The sequence below is a fragment of the Argiope bruennichi genome, chromosome 6, assembly GCF_947563725.1.
Source record: "Argiope bruennichi chromosome 6, qqArgBrue1.1, whole genome shotgun sequence".
NCBI classification, from domain to species: domain Eukaryota; kingdom Metazoa; phylum Arthropoda; class Arachnida; order Araneae; family Araneidae; genus Argiope; species Argiope bruennichi.
The window spans coordinates 12961306-12986765 of NC_079156.1; the positions used below are offsets into that span (position 1 = coordinate 12961306).

General features: G+C 31.4%; 1 protein-coding gene across 7 annotated transcripts in view; it reads right to left on the reverse strand.

Moving 5' to 3' along the window:
* Positions 1 to 25460, reverse strand: part of LOC129971451 (piezo-type mechanosensitive ion channel component 2-like) — a 171791-nt gene that overhangs the window by 133840 nt on the left and 12491 nt on the right. For 6 of the 7 annotated variants that reach the window (XM_056085226.1, XM_056085225.1, XM_056085227.1 and 3 more), the window contains exon 2: positions 575 to 694. In XM_056085226.1, coding sequence (XP_055941201.1) covers positions 575 to 641 — 67 coding nt within the window. In that variant the 5' untranslated portion in view covers positions 642 to 694. Of the gene's footprint in view, positions 1 to 574; positions 695 to 8262; positions 8362 to 25460 lie in introns of those variants that run through there. The other variant, XM_056085224.1, reaches the window with a different exon arrangement.

Here is a 25460-nt window from a genome sequence, read left to right on the forward strand (position 1 = left end):
TTTTAAAAAAGAAAAAGAATCTCAGAAGTGTTGTAAGAGTGGAATCATGCTACTGAGAGATGGATGGCGAAAGATACTGGACGAAAATGAAGAACATATAATTCAATAGAATGCTTCTAAATACAAATACTATATATATCTATTTAACGAATTTCGTTTTTATTTCAGAGAATAATTACATAAGTATTAGTTTTATAAAATTAATTTGCAACTATTATTCCACTTTGTTCAATACATGTAATAACCTAGTTCATTTTTATTGGGCGTCTAATCGCGCATTTTTATTGGATTTTCTCGAATCCTGTGTAAAGTTTGCAAATATGAGTACTTTTCATGACAACTGAACTTCTGCATTCCATGCATATCAGAATTGCTGTCAATAAAAGTTTATAATATTATCCATCTATCTTCATGGAATAATAATATCATCACCAATATACATATTTATAATGCCGGATTTAATAGGAAGTATAGTTTTTTACGACCTAATAAAGATATGAATAAAGGAATCTAGTGTGTTTGTCATAAAAGTAAATTCAATGAATATCCAGAAAAATGACGTAACAAAACTTACCTGATAAAAGCGCAAACGGCAGGAATATCCTGAACAAACAGAATATTGTAACTCGCTTCACGTCCATTTTTGCTAAATTAAGTAGCTTTCCTTCTTTATGTGCTATAAAGTTGATTCATTCTGAAAAAAAAAAAAAATGAAGGTATGTAAATTCGATGAAATACAGAGCAATGATCATTTTAAATTGCACAACTTTTAAATTTCGTTTGTCCTTCCAATGGAGGAATTTTACACAAACGTTCTTTATTAGAAAATTACGTTGAAAGCTTCAATTAAAACAAATTAAAGATATCTGAATGAGTCTCATTAAAACTTCTTTATTAGAAAATTAAATTTATAGCTTCAGAATGCATAATTTATAAACTGTTAATAAAATTGAAATAAATAAGCAAATTTAAAATAGTAAAAGAGTTTTAATTTAAAACAAGATATTTTTCGTTTTACTAAATTTGATAAAAATATGTTACTCGCTAATATCAATCCACAGAGCCCAACATTTCCTTTTTTTCATAGCATTTCATTGCAAAATTTCTTGGAAAACTAAAAATAAAATATAAACTACGGTCTCAATGTTGTTAAATTTCTTCAAGAAAGAACAGAAAATTTATGCATCAAATATTCCTAGTCGTGCATTTTGATTAAGGACCTTGTGTGTAACAAATGCGCATGCTATGCATTTTAGATTTCAGTAATATTCTAAGAAAGGGAAAGTTCGGACATTTTAAATAAAAATCGGCTTCAAAAGACGTAATTAGGTAATTTTTATTCAGGGTTAACAATAAAAATACACAATTAATTCCTTTTGAGAATTAGATTTCTTTAATTTGGATGAATCATCAAAATTAAAGAAATGGCTCGCCTTAATTTTAAGACTTCTTTTACAAGGAAAACAAGATATTTTCCTTAAATAATTATTTTTTTTAAATTTATAAGGAAACAGGAATTTTGTTATAATTTAGACGATTTCAGAATGAATTCCTGCATTTTATTATTTTATTTTTCCTTGACTAATCATAAGTAAGGGGGGTTCGCTCTCTGCGTGTGTGTTCTCTCTGCGTTCACGCAGTTCGCTCTCTGCGTGTGTGTGTGTATTAAATTTTTCTCACAAACTATTAAAGCAACTTGTAAGAATAGAGCCACGTATTTATTTTTTTTACGAATAATAATTCCTAGGTATCTAATGCAAATACTAGAAACAACATTTATTGCATTAATTTCACACTTTCATAAAGTTATTGATCGGTATTTAAAATTATTCACCGAGTTCAATGTAAAATCATCATCATCTTCATTAATGACAACAAGAGCAATGAGATACCACTGTCTACATCACTCTATTTTTACTCATCTAACAGCCATAAGAGCTTCATGAAATCAAAATTCATTGTTGGAAACACTTTTCAAAAACATGATACATATTACAGAAATCTGAAAAATATTTTTTGAAAATTGTTTTGATTATGATATCTGGTTTTATATAACTATATAATTTTACACGACTTAAAAATGCGAATTTAATTGAATCAATCTGTAACAATTATTGTGGGCACAAAAGTGTCCACACCACAAAATAAAATCGGAAGTGAAAATCTTATTTCTAAATTAATGTTCAAAAAAGAAAATTTTTTATCTTAATCTTAACACTGGCAAAAGCACGCGATTGAACATTTTGATTATTGAGTTTGATTTTCTTAATATTAAAATTGTAGTAATATTGTAAATTAAATTTGCAGAGTTTATTAAAAGTACATAAAAATGTACAAAAATTAAGTGGATACCACTGAAGAGGTAATTTATATGAGATATTTTTCACATACAAAAAACAATTTCTTTTTACATATTATCTAGAATTTAGGAAGACAAAATTTATATATTTAGGGGAGATATATTATCTCTCGCGCATTTTAATTGTAAGTCACACAAAATTAAGAACTCGGAAGACATAAAACACAAATCATTTTTTGATGTCATGATACAAATCATTTAATAATTATTTAACAAAAACATTACAAATAAAGACTACTTTTTTCTTTTATTAATTTTTGACAATTCATGTATTTCAACAACTTCTGCAGATTTTTCAGCCAACAGTTTCACGAAGCTAATCCCTAACAAATAGGACACAACATTTTTATAAGGTCTAATATACTTTTTTTTTTTTTTTAGCTATTTCACTTTTAGTGAACATATGTGAAAATATTTCCGATGCATCATTGAATGCATTATGCAACGAATGGGACTAGGGATTGCAATACCGGTATACCGGGATACCGAATACCGGTATTTTGAGCCATTCTACAGTTTTGTAATACCGGTATTCACAAGTTTAAATACCGGTTTTTCGGTATTTACTAGAAATTTTTAAAATTGTCTCCAATATATGTTCAGGGATCGCCAACATAGCAAAATAGTATACGTTTTTGTTTTATGCCTTCCTAACGGGCGAAATTAATTAGCTAATTAATGGCTTAATTCATTGCTTAAATCTAAATTAGCGAAACATGGATTATCCCTGAAAGAAGATTAATGGAGCAACAGTTATGAAAAAAGTTGGATTGGTGCAAATCAGCAATTGTGCTATGCTCATGAAATTCAATTAGGAGTAATAGATATATTATACCAAAAAAATAAAGGACAAAAGAATCCAAATACTGTGGATATAGAAACTTCGGATTCCGACATTGAAGAGAGTAAGAGTGAGAGTGATATTGACAATGAAGATAATGACAATGTAATTGTGAAAGAAGATATTGCTAATGAGGATGAAATATTAACCCATCAAGAATTGCTTCCTATAATTTATAAAGTTCGAAAAATTGTTAAGATATTTAAACGTTCCCTTAAAAAAAACGCCATATTACAAAAATTTATACTAACTAATAATAGAATATATGTTAATAATAGATTCTACGACACGTTGGAACAGTTTACTCCTAATGATGGAACGATTTTTGAAATTTAGAAATCCAATCCAAAAAGCAATAATCGACTTAAACCTGTAAATTAATTTTTCAGATATGAATTCGACTTAATATCCATATCAGCTCTACTTCCAATAAAACTGACTATAAAGGCATTATGTCGGAGAGATTTTAATTTATTAACAGCTAATGCAACAATAAATTTCATGTTGCAATCATGAAAGAACAGCACACATCACTATCTGAAGAATTATATATTACATTGAAAAATCGCACAGAAGAAAGGCATACCGAAATAGAATATGTCTTATGGTATTTACATAGTTATAATGATTTTAAAAATGATAATGAAAAAGAAAAGAAAATAATCAATTCAAATCTGATTAAGTTTATAGTAAATTTTCATACAATTTTTTACTCACAAACCTATCCACATTTAGAAGAATTCGGTTCAGTTATCGAAGATTATGATGACACTAATATCGATAATGAAAATGAATTGTCTCTTGAACAAAAATTAGAATTAGCGATAAATAAAAAAAAATTCAACGAACCAAAATTTAATACAGAAATCAGCTATATCCAAAACCATCCGACGAGAAATCGATTAATTTGAAGATGAGGGATTTAGAGGTAAATACTTGGAAAAAGTATATCGCGTATTGCTAACAGTATCACCAACTAGCGTAGATGCCGAAAAAGCGTTTTCGACAGCTGGTCATTTTTACACAAAATTACTTTTCAGGCTTAATGACAGTACAATTGATGCATTATGTTTTTTTAGATCACATTTCAAATATTTGTAATAGTACCACAGACTGAATAGTGATATTTACACTTTTTTATGATTTAAATAAATAAGTTGTTCTTTTACTTTTTTATAATTCTTTATATACTGTTATAATTTATCATATTATTTTTTGTGATATTTACACTGTCTTATAAAACTGGCAAATAAAACAAAGAAACACCTTATTTTCTTTCTTTTTCTAAAATTTCTAATACCGGTATTAAAACCGGTATCCCGGTATTAAGATCTAAAAAATACCGAATACCGGTATTGAAATTTTGGTCCGGTATTGCAATCCCTAAATGGGAACGTAACAGGTTTTGATGCCCATAAAAATTCAGTTTTAAACTACTGTTCTTGAATTAAAAGGTTCGAAATCGGTTCATTTTTTTCGAACATTCAATTTGATGTGTTCGGATTTGACGAGTCATCTTTTCCTGTATTCCTTTTAGATAATAAGTCCAATATCAAAGGTCACTCTTTTGAACTGGTATGTAGTCTTGTGCGTTTTAATCTTTTGACATCACCAGTAACAGTCTATTTTCTCACATTACTTAGACTTGTTATCTTCTTCAAAAGAGAACAGCACGCAACAAACGGATTTTGCGGAAATTCTCGAACAAAAATCAGGATTTTTTTTTTATCCGTCCCATTTATGTAATAAATACGGATTTTGACTAGCTCATCGTTTTAAAAAAATTCTCTACTCTACCTTGAACAAGCTCACTATTTTTCAAATAATAAGCAAACCATTCAATAAACTCAAGTATGGTAAAACATCACCGCGTTATATCACCGTGTATCACTATTCCCGAAAGAGAAATGACAGAAGTCACGCGTATGCTCAATGGCTGAAATTCGGGAATCTCATGGGGGTGGGGACCTTTCTCGTAAATCGAAACTGGTGTCATCTATATAGGGAAAAAAGAAAAAGAAAGGAGAGAGTAGAAAAGGATGAGTATCCGCATTACACAATCATTGAATGGTATATTGTTCCGTTTTTAGAAGCTATGACTACGATCTTTTATTCTTGTAATTTTTAGAGATCGGCGTTTTTTAGATGGAGAAAAAATATCTAAGAAACTTAAAATTCCCTGTATTTTCTCGGTGTTTGCTAATATATTTAAAGACTTGCCATCTTGCGTCATTCCACGAAGAGATTTAGCAACTTTTGATCACAAAGTTTCATATATACTGGATTTATATTAAGAAAGTGTTCAATGGCTTTTCCAAGAAATGTTTTCCCCTGAGTTTTTGCCTGTTGATACTTGCACCGGCTGTTTGCTGTTTCGACAGTGCTCAAACATAAAATGTTTAGTGCTTGAACAGCAGTGATAAAATGCTACAATGACTTCAGATTGCATACTTTTAAGGTTATTCCGAATTGCAATGTCGATGAAATTATCTGTTGCCTCGCCTTTTCTGCTAAATCCCTTAGTTGATTTTTTTTTTTTTTTTTTTTTTTTTAAGTTTTCGGAAAGAAATTCATATGAAATCGAAAATCCTCCAACGTAAAGAAATGCTCTAGAAAGTGAAGATGTTTCTAATCAACATCCACATCCAGAAACTACGAAAATAGATTCAAAAAGTTGTGGCTGCGCATTAACAACATTATAAAAATACTATTTGCAATTTAAAATTAAGAAAAAAGGTAAAAAATAATAATCTAAATTGCATTTTACAGCGATTTTCTTTATAGACTGACATGAGACATCTAATTTGCTTTGTAATAGACAGCACTTTTTTAATAATCTAAATCTCGGCTTTTAAATAAATAGAAAATTTTAGAAAAAAATTAAATTAAGCGATTTTTGTAAAGAAAAAGTTTTAGAACGATATAGTCAAAAAATGCCATTTTCAATGCAAGAAGTCGCTTATCTTTAAAAAAAAAAACAGTGAAACACGTAAAATAAAGGAGGCATCTCTCGCGTTTCCATCACCAAAATTATACATCTTTAAACCGTTCAAAATTAAACCTGTCGACGAGTTGAACGTTGGTGTGAAAATCGTTTAGCTCAGAAAGGCAAAAAGTTCATCAAATGACAAAAATGTACAGGTTTTTTTTTTTTTTTTTTTTTGGTACCAAATTACAAATTAAAAAGTTGGGAGGAGAAATTTCCGTTTATTTCATTTGTAGTTCGGACAAAAGGCTTCCAAATATTTGTGAGTGTTTTTCTGAAACTTGAAAATATGCATATCGAATTCTTACCACGCTTAGAAGTAGTTAAGAAAAAAATTTCGAGAATAAATCAACTGCTGATTTTCAAGTCATCGGATCAGCTTGGAAAGAGGGCAAGACTTCCCTCGAAAATACAAAATAAGAGAAATTTATCATAAAAAAATAATAATTTTACAATAATGCTGATTATTTTTTTATATGCGGTGAATTTAAAATAAGACAACGCTTCTCGCACTTGTAGGTGAATAGCTATTACGGCCGTAGTTACAAACTTATTTTTAAAAAATGGTAAAAAATAATTTGGAATAAATCTGGAATACGCATTTTTTCAAACATGAATCGAAGCAATTGACGTTGATTAAATGATAACGCTTTTAAACTGGCATAAAGTCTGTGAACTGCATGACACAAAAATCGTTCAAAGCGATCTACACAGCAGACCGTTGGATAGAGAACTATCAAATTCGATTTGTAGGTACTTTTGACTCACTAAAAATGAGATTTTCGATATTTCAATTAAAAATTCTGATTAATTGGAAATCAATACAAATTTTATCATCTTTCTTCAGTAATCTTACAGTATATTTTGAAAAAAAAAATGGCACACTTAACACTTAAAAATTGTCTTTTTAGTAATTCAATTATATCAATGTAAATATTTTAAATATTTATAGTATTTACGAAATTAACATTTAAACAATTTATAGCGATAGCCATGGCAACAAGTTTGTTCACTCAAATTATTGACTTTTTAGGCTGTTAAATGTTAAGTACAGAAAGCATATTTTAAAAAATTTATTGAGTGATTCGATTGTAAAAACATTCAATGAAAAAAATTCAATGAAATCAGTTTACTGCAAATTAAAAAGTACATATATTACTAAAAAAAGCAGAAGTGAAACACTTATTATGCAACTCATGGCACGCGATGGAATGTTTTGAAGAATGAATTTGAATTCCATTACAGAATTTGAAGACGTTATTTACATTGAGTAACAAACTGAATAATAAAATATTAAGGGAAAGAATTGTACGAAAATGGAAGTAATATCAATAAAAAGATAAATTTTTCGAAACAAGATAATACGAAAACTATTTGCGTAAAATAATTATTTTGGAAGATATGAACATCCATTTTCACACACATCTGAACCTAGCAATAACCAAGATTATTGCATGTATTTGACTGACTTCTCAATGAAAATTCTTACATTCTTTAATCGATATACAGGATTTATTTTTGAAAAGAGATCTACTCTCATGGACTCAAAGTCTATATGTACGGTTATATAAAAAATATATTTTTCTTTGAAATGTTCTTAATTTTTGCACAAATATTTTCTAAAATGACTCGAAAAAAGCATTTGACTGAAAGGCAAATAAAATAATCACTTAATAACTGAAGAAATAATGAAGACGATTTTTCCCAATGATGATTCGGATTGGGGCCAGGTGAATATATGAAAAAAACTAGGCGAGTCAGAACACAAAGTTTTAAGATCGCCAAACAACTAAACCAACTGACAGCATAATATAATCTCTTCAAAACGAAAACTCAAATAGTTATAGTCAAATGCTATCCTAATATACAATAAAATCCTAATATACAATAAAAATTAGGCATTTTTGAAAAAAATTTAACATTCCATAATTGAAAAAAAAATAATGGAAGATGTATTTGAAGATTTATTAAAGATAATAAATTTTGTATAAACTACGAAATTGTATATAAAAAGTACATTTGAATTGCATAAAGGTCCAAAGGAATGACATTTTTACAACGGAATGAAAAACATACCTAGGGATTATAAGCTGAAAGTTAACTCGTAAGAAACTGGATGGCGATTGTTTAAAATGGCAGTTTCTTAGAAGGCAGGTGCAAGTGACAACGCACTTCTGCAAAGACGCATTCTGCAGTTATGTCAGCAAGAAATCCAGACGTTTCTTTATTTTGAAGCGTGATAGGAGAGAAGAAAGCTATTCGAGTTCCGCAAAGAATAAAGACGGCAAACAAGCGTAGTATATGAAATGGAAACAAATATCCTATGACAGCGGATTGAATAATCTATGATATTCAGATTTTAGATATATATGAACCTAGGTTCTTTAAAACGTCGAAGTCATTTTTTTAACCTTTATAAAATTTCTCTCAGCAATATTTTATATATGAGAAAGAACAGTAAAAGATATATCAATGTCTTACTGAGTAAAATGTTCCTTTGCTGAAAGCCTTCTGTAAGTTCACGAATTTTAAATTTCACTAGGATGGCGAAACAATATATAAGGGAAAAACACTTTTATAACGCAACGAGCCCTATTCATTACCAATTGTATGTATATTATCCTTTAAATGCACAGCGAAAAATATATTCTAACATCAGTCTCAAGCATGAAAAAGTGGTCCAAGTCAAAAAAAAAAAAAAAAAAAAAATGCATTTTATTATCTCGGCAAAATTCATAGGTAACTTCTTCGCAACTTTGCGAATATATAGATGAGAGTCAGAAAACATTTAATTCATTTCACCTCTTTTTATTAAGAAGACCGAATAAAATTTTAATTTTTGTAACTTTCTATTACCAACCTCTGCAGAAGCCAGCGTCATTTCATACAAGTACCTATCTAATTTAATAAAACTTTGCAAATGGAGGTGGTATGTGCCATTTCAATATTAAAAAAACATTTGTTGCCCTGTTTGGGGGACACCCTGCATCTGCTAATATAGTTCCCAGTTTTAAAAATATATATATTAAAGTATTAACCATGTTTTATTTCTTTGAAAAAGTAGAAAACAGGAAGAAGCTATAAATTAAAAAAATATATCTACTAACAAAATCTTTGTCCCATCTTTAGCTCCTTTTAATATGACAAAGGGGGTAAATCAAACTAAAAGACATACATTCTAAACTTCATACATTCTAAAAACATTCAATGTACTTCCAAGCGACATCCCACAAAATGCAGGTAACCTTTGAAAAACTGTATTCAAAGAAGCGTTACTGTCTCACTCTAAATTCAAAAGCTTCTTAGAAATAGCACATTCGAAACGAAAAACTCATTATCATACCATTCAAAGCATGCAGCGCAAAGAGAAGCGACAACTTCAATAGAATCCACCCGAAAGCAGAAGATAACTAGCAATAAAATTGTGTCACTGATAAAAACCTCTATCACTGCTGGAAATACGCGATAATAACCCAGATTTGAACCGCTATTCCGAAATACCGTAGCATGATAATACTTTAAGCTTGATTGCCAGACTCCTCTTCATCTAGCCCGACTGCAACAACCATTGCATTCTGAACACAATGCATCGTGTCATTTACAGAAAGAATGCCAACATAAAAATATAATCATTTTTTTTAAAAAAAAGTTACGTTGACTGTTTCTTTCAATACTGTGTCTTCATCAATGGAACACCCGTAAAAGCATGAAGATGCCAGTTGTTGATAGCGATGAATATGATTATGACGTAATATCTAATGATTTCCTTAAGGCATCGTTCATTATGCATGTCGAGGAGGATACCAGTGAACTTTTAAAACATATTGGTCCTCAATTTCAAAATGAACAAGGTTATATTTTTTATATATATTTATAAAAAAACACAAATATTTTAATAATATAGTACTGTTAAAGTGATTCGACATATCCATTAATGCAAAACCTTCTCAGTTAACCACAATGCAACAGATGAAAAAAAAATTTGTTCAGAGCGGTTAATGATAGAAAAGATGTATTAAAGTAAGACAAATTTATTAGTTAGATAAAAATTGCTGCCTAGGTTCAAGGTGGTTCCTTGCTTTTTTTAAAGCCACGCTAATAAGAAAAACGGGCATTCATTAAACTTCCATTAATTATTGCCTCTAAACATCAAACATAGTGAAAAAAGCTTTAAGCACTTAAATCAGAGAAAAAGTCGTACAAATTATTTTACAATACAGTGCCATTTTACCAAAGGTTAATCATGTTTTAGTTATAAAAAAAGAAAGAAAAACGGACTTTAATAGGAAAACTCCCCCCCCCCATATTTCTGAGCTATAAATAAAATTAAAAAATATTAACGGCGAGCTTCAGACAAGCAAGCAGTACTCGAAAAAAAAAAAAAAACCCTGGTATTACAATAGCATTAATTATAACAAACTACCTAATAAATGGTCAATAAATCGCATTCGCGTATCATATAATATTAGATATGAAGAATAAAATTCTAGTGAAAAGAAAGGACTTTATTTATTTCATCTACGGAAGCTTAAATAAATAGTTAAACAGAGCTGTAAATAATTATTAAAATTCAGAATAAGAAGTTCGAAACACTCCAATTTGCGAATCATAAAAATTGTCGAGAGCCGATTTTTTAAAAACTTATGATTATAACAATTATATAATTATTTATCATTAGCGGTTTTTTATAAATAGCTATCAAAATTTCGTGTACACATTCCATTCGAATATTTTTATTGACATCTCGAGTCATATTTCAGAAAACTGGCTCCTCCTCATGTTGAATATTTCTGATAAGCGACGTTATTTTCCTACTAAGGGCGCAGAACCCAAACAATTGAAATGGTCAAAAGGTTAGAATTCATCCCTCCATTCCCAACAAATGACATACAAGTCCCATGATGACACAAAAGCGTATAAAATAGTTTGAATGTTGCTTCTTAAGAGGCATCCAAAACATCTTCTCTTTAACAAACCAAACAGGCGTAAAATGTAGTTTGTCTCCCTTTTCTCACCTTGCTTTTAAAAACACATGCTTTCCATTTTTCAAAATGATAGATCATAATTAATTTCACCGCTTAAGCAGAAGTCCTTGTACTCATTACAAGTGAACCCTTTCAGCAATGTCGGCGAACGCCCTTTTGATGTTGTTTTCTTGCACTCGAAAACTGCTTAAGGCGATTGTCATACGACGTCAGTGAGTCCAGAAAAATCTTTCAATCAACATTCGTATTCCTACTGTTGCTTCATACATATAATAGTTTTATTTTGAGTCGCAGAGTCGGATGTCACAGTTTCCGATAGAAGCTTGGCTGGTATTTCGGCCAATACCATATTCTCACGATTCTAGTTCACGATGCACTTCAGGGTTGTTTTTTTCTTTTACTTTCTCGACAAAAAATTCGAATTCGAGATTTTGTCGAATCACCACGTTTGAGACCTCTCCGAGTTCAAAAAACATATTTTTTAGAAAATGTCTGTCTGTGTCAAAGACAATTTAACAACGCTCTGAGCTAGACAGTTGAAATTTGGTATATAGTCTTTACACAAAATTCCCAGATTTCTATCAAATTTTGAGTAAAACCTGTTTAGAGGAAGTCCGTCTGTTCGAATGTTAGATAAGTACAAAACGAAGAGAGCTAGATAGATAAGATACGGTACACAGATTTAAGATCAACAGTGTAGATACTTATCACATTTTGAGACAAAACCAACAACTGACTGTCTGTCGGCCTGTACTATCAGAAACATGTTAACGCGATCATTCAAAAACGCAATGACTTAAATGTATCAAATTAGGTATGGAATTTTGTGTCAAATATTTATTTCAATCGATACACAAAAATGGAGTTTAAAGCACAGATTCAATTTTCCAATACTACTAACTGCATGCCAGGGATTCATCACCAAATAACTCGCAAACGATGACACAATAGATTCAGTAAAAATGCTAAATTCAGGCCAGAAGTTAATATTTCATAATTATTGTACGTCAATGTCATGCAAGGCTTTCTCTGGCATGACAAGTTTATTAGACAGAATGCGAAAAAATTTGGGGGAGACCACGCCCACTGTTGGGGGGGGGTATTATTACTACTGTATAAGAAGTATAAGATTAACAATCATAATAAAAATAAAAAGCTCATGATTTTTGAAAATAGAACAGATTGCAAGGATTACGCCCACTAACGAGCCAATTTCTCAACAGCTAGTTTTGCGAAATCTTGCGCAATTCAAGCACGAACTATAGTTTGGGAGATTCATCTATCCCTTAAGACTGTAACATTCCCCGTTTCCCAGTACTGATAAGACATTTACAGCCAGCTGTGTCGTCGCTGTTACTTACTAAACTCCTCGATATAGCCAGATGGTAGATCTTTTCACCTGAGTGGTCTCGCATCTGTTCATTAGCGACTACAATGAAAAACCACATGTGGAATTCCTCGTCCAAGAGGTATTGATAGTACCTTCAAAGAGAGAGGGGTGTCCAAACATCTGGATGCTAGATGTTTCTCTTCGTGAAAGGACCTTCCCACGACCCACTGGCGCCGCTAAGAGAGCATATTGCTGAACCCCGATTGGCCGAAAGAGAGCTCAAATGACCAAAGTAAATTAGGAGGCGGAGATTGTAGCTGAAATAAAATACGGAGATTTATTTTTTTAGGAGGAGAGAGGAAACGAATTGCAGGGACTGTTGGAATACGCCCACGAGTTCGGAGTTCGAGAACCAACGGACTTTCAAGAAAGCCTTCGACTTTGACTGCTGTATCTCCTACTACAGGTGAATATAAATACTTATTTAACCAAGATTAGAACAAGTTGTTCTTTGTACATATAGGGCTGTAAAATAAAGAATTGTTTGGAAATTCTGCTTCGTTATTTGATGAGTCTAGATCAAGACATTACAAGACAATTAAAACTTTTAGCAAATTCCACAGTACACTATATTTCTTGAGTTCAACAACTAAATGAAAAAAACTTATCAAAATAACAAAGATCACTATGGAAGGCAATGAAACGCAGATTTCCTCTTCCACAGGGGATATTAGTAAAGTTCACTTAAGATGCACATTTAAACTAATGTTCAAACGGTCAAGCGGCTCGATCGGTAGCACTGGTTTTTATAGTTCCCATATTCCTTAAAATTTATTTCTAAAGATTTACACAACTTTCTTTTAAAGAATCGCTTAGTGTAAGAACGATAAATGAGCAAAATTTAAAATGTAAGCTAAAGAAATTTTTTATATTTTAGTATAATAACTGAGTTAACGAAACAAGGTCTGGTTTCAACTCGACACTTCAACATTTTATCTATTTGATAGTAAAACTGCTTCTTACGCAACCGGAAACAAATACCTTGTCCGACTTCTTCAGATTTGGCATGAATGTCTCTTGAAATCATAAAAAGTAATGCACAAATATGAATTTTTATTTATTTTTTAATCCCCTTTCAAGAAGGTGACCGTTTTAATAATTTCGATGCTTGGGCCGTTAACGACGACGAGAAAAAATTTGAATCATTCTGGTAATAGCGAAACATTTAATCGTAAAATCATTTATACTGACATAATAAGATATTTAACTATAAATTTTTCAGACTGATAAAAGCAGACTTTTATAAATGATACCTATTAGAAAAAAAATAAAGAAAGAAATAAGATCATAATTCCATGTTGAGAAATGCTTTTTTCCGATTTAGTACCATCTCATTTTAATTTCTATTCTTTTGAATGTTTTTCCAACGATTCTACCCAAAAGATTCATGTTATAAAATATTCAATATTTTTAATTATTTCGATTGTATCTTTAAAACAAAAATATTCGGATTACGCCAATAAATAAATAATTAACTGAATTTTCTACCAGGCTACAAAAGAAAATCTTTATTAATCAAATCAGCATGAAAACATAATCACATTCAAGTAATGTAATAAAGGATTCAGTGTAAATATTTACATACTAATGTAACCATATATCATTCACTACGTGTTCAGTCAAGAAAGGATGACAGATATCCCATTAAAATAAAACAAGCATTCAAGGTGCTCTTTTTAGTATGTAATGCTCCATTTTTTCCAATATTTTTTAAATACTGGGATCAAGTGAAAGAGATTCGAATAAAAACTCTAAATGGAAACAGCTGCAACATTTGGGAGCCAACATTATCAATCTGCACTTTTGAAATAGCAGTTTTCGTACTAAATGGCAGGAAAAAATTTAAATCCAGCAGTGTTCCAAAATCGATTATTGCTTTATAAATACTCCTTTGTGTAGTTGGATTACAGTAATTCAAGAGACAATTCGCAAAAGTGATCCATCAAACAATTATCAGTTGCACAGTGGAACAGAAAAATGCATTCTTAAAACTTCGAAATAACTTACCAGGACTGAAATCAAGAACAAAGAAGAAAACCCTTGCATCATTTATCAGTTCATTCCATCCAACATGGAAGAACTAATTCAAGAACAGAGCGAGCAATAATATTATCAATGACTGAGAACTTGTCCGGAAAAAAAAAAGAACTCCCGGAAATGCTGCTGAGAATTAAAAATAGGTATTTTTATCAACTCCCAAAGAGAACTCAAAATAGTACAGAGAGCATTTAAGTAATTTCCTTCTCATATTTCAATTGAAAGACAAGCACCCCAATCAAATGCACTGAACACATTAGTTTTAGGATTAAAATCCAAAATAAATTGGATTTCCTATCGACTTGAAAGTTTGTGATGACATCTGTTATTTAAACAAGTTCACGCCTGTAATCTAACTAATTAGATGACCTCTTCTTTGTTATCTCTAAACAGCAGTAGAGAAAGAGTCTCTAACTAGATAATAGGTGTGAATCACAGGAGGATCACACGGCAGCGGATGCATTCATCCTCCACCTAAGAGGAGCAAGAAACTTATTCGCTGCAGGAAAAGCACCATTCTTTTCATAAGTCGAATTTAGGCACATGTTCTAACCACAACCACAAACTGGCTACTTCGACCCGCTGGATGGCACGAGGAAGAATCTGAATTACCGAAAAGCCGCAACAGTAGCACTGGCGGGAAGTGTGGTTGAGCCCTTAGGGCCATCACCGGCCACGACACAACCCTTCCCTAAAGAAGCACGACCCGTCATCGATAGGAGGAGTCAGACCCCACTTTTTCATGTACCCACAAGGGTGGCGAGAACCAACCACCATTCCGGAAGCTTCTCATCCTCAATTACGATGTGAACCCCCCCCCTCGCGGGACGGTACATGCTCTAACGACTGTAACTAATTTGGACCAAGTGTTTTTGTTGCCTTTCACTACGGCCACTTTATATTTAAAAAAAAAATCGTGCAATCTTTCAGTACAATTCAAGATTCCAATATTTTCTCCAATACATGTCTTTTTCAAGTCAAAATGAGGAAACATGAAGCGGAAGACAAATCAGCCCACCACTCCCCTGCCCATAATATGTATGGTTACATTAAGTTCTTTTATTTCGCATTAGGGAATGGCAGCCTTTGCTGCTAAAAATTCCAATTTATCCAATTCAATAATAATATACTACCTTACCCAAATTCATTATTTAAATCATTCCCCAAACAGAGATCCCACAATCAGTCTTTCATAGCATTTACACTGAAGGATACGCCTTTTCTTCATTTGTAGTTAATTTCTCACACAAAACCCACATCTTAAAACTTCCATTGTCATATTTTTACAATGAAAATCGCTGTAATTTTATTTGTTTTTCAAAGCAGAACTTGTGGGTGTTACCTTCATTCATTAGAAAGACTTCGTCATTTCACTGCCATAGTCATCCATCTGTTTTTCAAGTTAAAGAATTTTATTATTGATCTATCTACAGAATTTTAACAGTTTATTCAAACCTAGTGGGAATTAATAGGTTAATTAATAGATTAAATCCTTTTTTTAACCACATCCGTCCCTACATAAGATTACTTTTTGTTTTTTTAAAGATCTGTTTCTTCTTGATTAGATAAAATTAACGAGGTTTCGAAAAGCCAAAACGAACACCGAATAGGCCTAGTTTCTACTTGTTCACAAATCGGGCGCAAATGTATAGTCGATAACAAAAAAACAGAAAACAAAACAACAAAAAAAAAAAATAGAACATCTCTGTAACTTTGTTATTTATTAACGCATCTTTACAAAATTGGTGCCCATGGAAATGGACACCAATTGGAAAATCTACCGAAAACGGACGGTGGTGAAAAAACAGCGGCTCTTGTTGACATAATTAGGGATCATGGGCTTTCCTGTGAAACAAACAAAATCGATCGTGGTTGAGGATGGGCGAATGATTCATTAGTTTTCCCTATTATTTTAAATATATCGATTACTTGTTTAGTCCAGAAAAAACCCGACACAAAACGAAATTGGTTGATGGGAACACAAATAACTGAAAAACTGCTTTATCCGCTTTTTCTTTTAGTTTATTCTCTTTGGGCCAAATCATTGAAAAGAGCTTTAAAAGCCAAGAGGAGAAAAAAAAATCTACAAATCATATTTTGTGTTTCCCTCTAGCGCTAGAGTAAAAGACATTTCGGTTCAGCGAAAAACATTCAGACAAATTTTTAATGACAATCGAGAGAATAAACTATGTTATGTAACAGACAACAGAATTATAATGGATTCTTTTGTAAATCAGAAAAAAGAAAAAAAGGAAGGTTTGGTTTGGTTTGGTTTGGTTTTATGGCACAAAAGCTATTTTTAGCCATGCTGCCAAAACACAAAATTTGTTTAAAAATTCATTTTATTACAAAAAACACTATACAAATGCAATTGAAATTTTAAAAAACTCATATGCTTTTCAATTCCAATATCTTGTACGAATAAAAAAAAATATTTTTGTTGGAAAAAAGGAAGGAGTATAAATTCCTCCAGTTTTTCGTTTGTTAAAACAATATGGCGCATTTATTACAAAGAAGAAAACAACTGTTCATTTAGGTCATCTTTCTATAACACATTTAATACGTTTTTTCCAGGAATTTTAGTGATAACCAAATTTTGATTCCAGATTTTCAAGTCTTGATTCTTTACACATCGCGTTCATATTCAGTATATACGCAGATTGCAGATAGATTTAAATTTGCTAAAGATCCCTAATTTTGATGACAAACTCTTTAATAAATTTCATTCTTCTAGCTCCTTACGCTTTTGAATTATCGTGCCCATATGCGGCTGCCCGAACAGACAGATTTTTAGGACTGCATTCAAAATTTTAATTGTGATATAAAAAGCGAATGCCAAATTTTCTCTCAAGCTTATTGCTTTTTTGATTTATCACAGATGAACAGGAACAGTTCAAAAATGGGTCAGACTCTGGGGAGTTAGACTCCCCCCCCCCATACGTGAGAAAGTTTTTTGCTTTTTTCTCAGAGTGGGAAATGTCCAACTACAGGGCGTTTTTTTTTTTTTTTTTTTTTTTTTTTTTGAGCATCACTCCTTTCGATACACTAAAAAAAATCAATTCGAAAACAATCAGATTCATGGTGCCTGTTGTGCATGAATCGCGGAAAATTCTTTTTCTACCGGTCAATGACCTGAATGACCTCAGGCCACAAGTACCACTACACGGAAAAATTTTCACTTCGAAAATGGCAATCAATAGACAAAAGCTGCGTAATCATCTGCCGAACTAAAGCGTTTTGGGATGCAAAACAGAAGTGTTCATTCGATATAATTACAAAAATGCTTTTTGGACGAGAAACGTTTGCCGTATTGTACCAAATTCGCGGTTCTCTCAATGTAGAAAAATCTAATTAAAGTTTCTGAAAATAGTTGAATTTTTAAAATTTCTAACAGACATTAGTGATTTGAAGTGGGGCTATGACATAATCCTTCACTGTATAGTGATGATTTCTGTATAATATTAAGCTGTATCTTTTTAATTAATTTCCAATAGTTTATAAAAAAATATTATATTTCGAGCGTTTAAATATCATTAATAATGAAATTTTAATTGAGATATTAAACATTTTTAATGAATTTGTTTCACTTTTCTCCGTCAGTTTTGCCGAATTCTTTACTTCTGTTCATAAGAATTTTGACTATTCTAGCTGAACATTAAAAACAAATCATTAAGAGTTAGATTATAATCAAATAAGGCTAAAGATTATATTAGTTATAGTAAAAACTATTTATAAGTGAAATTTATTCTTCTGGTTTTATTACGAGTGAAAAGATCAATAACTTTGTATAATTATACAAACATCTTTTCCTTGATGTTTGTATAATTATAAAGTCACGTGAAGATGCACACAAACAGACAGACAGACCGAATTCCCTTTTATAGATTTTGTCCAAAATGTCATAGAAACACATAGCACCAAATTTCATTCCTCTAGCAGGTTCGTTTTTTTTTTTTTTACTTTTAATTTAATGTACATACACAAACACAAGTTCAATTTATTTATTTATTTGAGAGAAAGAGTAAATGATATTCAGAAGCTCTAAAATGTAAAGCTTCTTTAGAATCAAAATTTAAGATTGAATATGCATCTTTTTCCTTCTTCCACATATGCATATCGCTATTTTGATCTATGACGCCATTCAGGCTGTGTTGTTTTTTAATTAACAGAAAATAATTGTACATTTACTTGCTCGTTCTCATCCTTTTTTGGTGGAAGGAAAAAATATGCTTAAGCGAATCTCTCCATGCAGTACTTTTATTGAAGTCTAATTAAAGAATATGGTGCATTTTTTCGTGAAAGTATCTTTTACAACACTGAGATAAATCATACATTTTGGATCTAAATTTTAAATTTACTGAGGTCAACTCTGACGTCATTGCTACATCATTCGTTATGATCTCTGAATCTTGCTATGGAATGCTAAAAGTTTAGTTGCCACACCTATCCCCTATCTTGATTCAATCATCAAAGAAATTAATTCAATCAGACGAAAGAGAGGCGATCCTCATCAACAGTGAAGTTTAGGAATTTTCACCCAGAAGGTTATTTTTCAATTTTTTTCCCCCTTTTGTTACTGTATTTTCAGGTAGATATGCATTGCAGACAATCTTCATTCTTGTTATAAGTTTTATTGGGTCAAAACATTTCCTTTCTACGGCTTTATATGTCCTTCTGTGGCCTTTCTATAGAAATTATTACACTAATTAAAAATGTGTTTCTTTTATAGAAACTGTAGCATTTGAAAATAAAAAAAATTATTTTTTTAATTCTTCATATTATTTTAAGGATTGTTTCGATTTCAAAACGTTTGAGGGTCGCCTAGTAGTAGGTGCCGGTTCAACTGAAATTATAAACAATCTGTTTCTTGTCGATTCTCTAAAAACCACCCTTATATTATAATATATTAGAACAATATGTAATTCAACAGATTCGTGTTCCCATTTCGAAGGGATAGTTTTCGTCATTTTCTGTTATTAATTTGAAAATTGAGTGTTTTGAATCTCTTGCATACATTTTTCTTTTCTATATAATCAGCCTAATATCTGAATGTTATAATGACTTTTCGCCTATGTTTCAAGTGATAATGTGAAACTGAAGCATGCTTTAAAAAATACTAAAAGTCAGCTAACATAAAGATCACAACTCGTGGAATGCATGAATTTGTTTAAATAGAACAACTACTCAAAATAAATTGCTTGGAGACATTTGCTATAAGTGAAATCCTTCTCATCAGTAGGATTTTGAGGCCGACTTTTAGTTCTAAAAAACATTATATAAGAATAAATAAAATAACAGTCTGCGCAACATTTAAACTATCGATATATACAAGAACATTTTATATTTGCTCTCATACAATATCATCAATATAATTACATTTCAAATCACATATTTGCTCTAAAACAAGTACAGTACACTCTCGAGTATCTGGTTCGCAACTACCCAGCTTCCGTACTATCCAGCCTAGATTTTTTGTTTTCTTTTATCGTAATTAAATGAGGAATGCAAGGCGTTGCATTGGTAACATTGCCAAGGTATTGGAAGCGGGTGTCTGTTGCGAGCCTCCTACGTGTCGAGTGCAAAGTAAGTTGTGACAAGAAAAGAGCAGTGTTCTGATAGCTTTTCATTGTTTCGTCAGTGTTGACGGACCTCGATTGCTGCCGCTATTCCTGATTATATTTGCGTTATCACTTAGTGAAAAATAAACACATTTCATAAGAACTAGACCTTCGATTTACGTTAATGTTTTGGGTATCTTTCCTGCATTTAAGTTAGGCATTACAGAATTTATGCTAAAATGTGAAAAGTTTATATCCTTTAACTTACTTTTTCTTCAATAAATTCTTGGAACGTGCAGTGCAATATATAAATATACATAAACTCCAGCATATAGCCTTCTAACTCCACACGTCACCGGCAACTGCTTTTATGATTCACCAGGACGCGCGCCGCCTTCACATTCTACGTGGCTCGAAATAAATGGAGGACAGTACTCAGTAAGAAGTGAGAAAATATGCATTATATCAGTGAGTTTTGGTATAAAAACTATCTTCTGGTATATTTGAACAAAGAAATGAGTTTAAAGAACGCCAGCCTATCAGACTTTTTTGTTATCCGGCCTGCCCACCCGCCTCATTAGGCTCGAGCGTGTGCTGTACATAGAAAAATCAACAAACATTTTTTTATAATTCTAGAAATTCCAGAAATAGGAAACAAAATTTTTAAAAAATCGTAATTCCAGATCACAATCTTCCTCTGACTGATGTGTACAACATTTGCAGCTTTTCTTTCAATACTTTACATCACGTTAGCGGGAGGTCCAATGGGTCCAGGCATGCTTTTATAACGAATGTTTGATGAAGGCTGAAGACGGAACTCCGCCATTAGATCTCTCTGGTTCTTAAAACTCGAGTATGAAATAGCAAGGACAGATCTGAAGGGGGCACCGGTTTAAAAGAAATATGGGATGAGAAATAGGGCGTGCACAAGAATAGCAACCAATAGCCTCTTAAAAAAACAAAATAGCGCAAAATTCGAAACTACTACGAATGATTGTTAAGTATTAAATGATTATACAAGAAATCAGCTTTGCTGACAGCATCAATCAAAGGAGTTTTATCTCAATAATACGCTTATAAAAGGGAGACGTACGTTATTTCACAATAATTGACATTCAAGATTTCATTTCTATTTTGACATCCTTTGATGGCCATAAAAAAGCAGTGGAAGTGACGAGCCAAAGCAGCACGAAAATCGATAGGATCGCGTGCCGCAAAAAAGAGTCGAGAAGTGATTGCCAATGGCAGGAAGCCGCAGAAAAATCACTCCACGGCAAAAACACAATTCTGTGAAAGCAAAATCGCTGATAAAGTGGATAATGCGGCGCCCACTTTGTGATGGCTTTGCCCTAAAAGGGCTTTTAAAGACGAAGAATAGAACAACGGCCGCTGATTTCCGAAGAAGCACACATAAAAAGAAAAGTTGCATTTTTATTTCCTTTGCCACAGAGATTAACCCGGCTGATCACATTGAACAATAGCCAAAAAGATTTATTATTACTATTATTGGACTGTAACATGGGACGAAAGGCCCACTACGAGATTTACTTATCCTATATATCTACTAAATTAGCATGCGAAATGTTGCTGTCCTTTCATCAGTATCAATGCTTCCTTTTTTCAGAGTTAAACATTCGCTTACTATCTATGAGTATTTTCATCTTAAACACAAAACTTAATTTTCTAAGTGAATGCAAAACTTGATCTTTCGTCATGAAGTCCGTCCCACCTCAGCCCCAATTTTTTTTCTCTCGAAAAATCAAACTCTTGTCTCGGACTTAATAATCATCAATCCTATAATCAACGGGTGATGATGGAGTTAAATCTTTATTTAAACAGCCACTCGTTTCGTTACAAACGTATTTCGTTTTCCTCCTTCGTATTGGTTATACATACCGGTTGAAACGAGTCCGCAATTTTCAACATAAAAAGTTAAATTAAAACATCTTCAATTATCTACTATATCACAGACAGTCAACATGATCATAAAATGATCAACGGAAATGGAAAAAGACAAAAGCATGAAAAGGGGAGAGATGAATGAATCAACAAACAAGATAAATGTAGACCAGATCGCTTACTGCACTCACAAATGAGTGACTTATCTGCAAGTGAAAGCAACTCTTCCATAGAATTCAGAGATATAAGAGCTGCAGTTAGAATTAACCTGATTTGAAGCGCAGCTAATCCATGCATTTTCACTCACAGGCATCTAAAGTTCTTTTTCTCAGTATCCTACAAATACATATAAGTGGCGTAGAGTGGGTTTCTGCACCCAAGGCGTTGGCCGAAATGCGCTGTCCCCTTAAAGGTTTTGAATCGAAAAGGTACCAAACTTTACAACTACCTTCACAGTTTCATTGTAAATTCGTCTTTATTTTAGCTTGGAAAATTTTTCCATGAAATTTTCTTTACAAGAGTTATGAGGCCATTTTTTATCCCATTCTAAATAAAGCAAAACCCAAAACCAACTTTTCATTTTATATGGGCAAAAAGAAAATGTTTCTCGAATTCAAAAAAATAATAATAACAATAACAATTAAACTGAATAAAAGACTTCACTGAGTGAAATAACCTTAAAAACACCGGTGATATCAACAGAATGCGACAACAACCGGTGACATCAACTTAATGTGTGCAATACGCAAAATTTCAGTGAAAGAATCGGACAAAAGAGAAACGAATGCAAATAAATATCTTTTTGATTTAATGTTCTTAATGGATAAAAGAAATAATATATTTTCTGTAAAGATTTTGCATTTCAAACTGCAATTCATTAATTTTGAAATTTCAAAAATTTGCCGTGATCGTAAGCATAAAACTTTTGCATTCATTACACACGACACTTCTTAGCGAATTAAAACGAAATTTAGCATTTATATTCTTTAGCATTAAAAGCTAAAAACCATATAGATTTATAACGTTAGCATTTGAACAATTACAAGCTTCTACATTCATTCCTGTAGAACTGGGAAATAAAGCTTCAAAGATTCCATCTAGAAATTCAAGAAATTGGCTTTTTAGTGACATTAATATCATTACCACACAATTTTTCAACGATTTTTAATTAATTTTTCAAATTTAATTAAAACATAACTTTCGTCGATTCTTTTTTTTTTTTAATCCGTACAATAAACATTTCAGGTACATGCTTTTCCTTTTACTTACTTTCATACATACATACATATAAAGAAAATAGGGGCATGTTTTGTTTTTGCCTAAAGAAGGTGTTTAAATTCCTTTGGATCCGTTCCAACAAGACAGGCGTTAAAACGAGAATTAGGAAAAGTGGCTTTAATGTCAACCCAAGATGATCCCAACATTTTTGTGTGGGCGGAAAAGGAGAAAGAAGATGGCATTTGATATGAAATTGAACTAAATCAAAATTTATTACGATTTTAATTATTTATATTAAAAATAATGAAAAAGAATTTTCAAAAGAACAGCCAAAAGACATTTTACTGTAACTTTTTTTATTTATTTATTTTGTTTTCTGTCTATATTAGTTATATTCGTCCTTCTATTTTAACTGGACACGTTAGCGGCAACGGCTTCTATGATTCGCCCGGTTGCGTTCACATTCTAGGTGGCTTGAGAAACATGGAGGGCTTAGTACGCAATAAGAAGTGAGAAATTACATATTATAACATTGAGTTTAGGTATAAAAACTTTGACTTCTGGTATTGGTGGGCAAAGAAATGGGTTCTTAGAACTCCGGGGTATCCGGCTTCTTTGTTATCCGGCCTGCCCTTCCGTCACATTAGGCCGGATACTCGGGAGTGTACTTAATTTTTTGATTATTAATAATGTCTCCAATGTTTTAACATAAAGGAATTTTTTTTTTTATATTTGACTAAATGCTGTTAATGTTAAAAATTATTTCAGAAATGCATTTAGTTCCATGAGAAAATTTTCTACATTTGTAAAAAAATTATAAGAATGCTCAACAGTTTTATTAAAACGTATAAGAATTTTAAGAATACTCTACTCATTGTATAGAAAAATTTAGTAGATGTAATTCTTTTGAAACTAATTTTTTTAAATTTATTAACTGTAAATTTCTGTAATTTGAGTTACTTATGTATAACAAAATGAGATCTTATGCCAACGCAGATATCACCAATCACGGTTGTAAAGCAAGGCTAACAAAGTAATATGGAGTTTACAGAGTGCGAAGTGCAAAACTGCTGCAAAAATTAAGTACTTTGAAGCACTTTTTAAACACCTTAGCAAAAAAAAAAAAAAAAAAAACTTAGTACAAGTGCACATATGTAAACCTGCGTACTTTCTAAGCATATGATATTTTCTGTTTCATAATAATGCACAGTTTTATCGACATTAAAAAAATTCATTTCAAATATGTATTTATTAATTTTTAATATACTTAGGTAACATTTGCACATCTTCTATTGTAAAACAAGTGGTATTTTTTGAGGGGGGAGGAAGTGCGACCAAAACAAATATATACAAAAATAAAAAATTATCAACAGCAAAAAATTAAGTCAACTTTTATAAGATTAATAATAAGAAAAATGTTATTTTTTTAAAAAAAATATTTCTTAAAATTAACAAACTAACAGTTTATTTAGATGGATACATCATTTCTGGAAAAGTCAACATTGATGTAAAAGCTTAACACGATCAAACAGTATGTAACAACAAATAAGATTCGACATATCTAGGATGGAAAGAGTAAATTCCCTCTTATACTAGCTTGCTATATTTAAAAATTTTAGTTTCCGTCTTATAAAGCTAAGAGTTAAGCATTCCGGAATGGCTAACATCATAAGACTGGTAAAAATTCCATGAAATTGACAGTAATACTATGCCATGTTCTAAATGAACTTAAATTACTTTTTCATAGAAAAGAATAGCAGTGTTCAGAAATGGCCAGCCTATAAAAAAAATTGTCTCGTCGTTTCTTACTTCTGAAGTTTAGTAAAGACCTTTTTCCTAATGTTATTTCATGCCGAGAATTTAATTAAAAAAAAAATACTTGCTTTTTAATTGATAGATAAAAAAAAATTATTACTTTAGCTTTAAAAAATTGCGGAAAAATGTGATTATACATTTTGGTAAGAAATGAAAATGCTTTAACAATTTCCAGTTTCTATAAATAACGGAAACAACAATGATTCGTGCAGTTAAAAAAAAAATGGCCAGTTCTGTAGTTATAATCAAAATGAAAATAAAAAATGTTAGTTGAAGCATTTTCTAAAAGTATTTTTCGAAACAGCACGAGACAATGTATCGCATTGTTTCAAAATTTTACAAAACTCATCAAATAACGAATCTTATTGAATG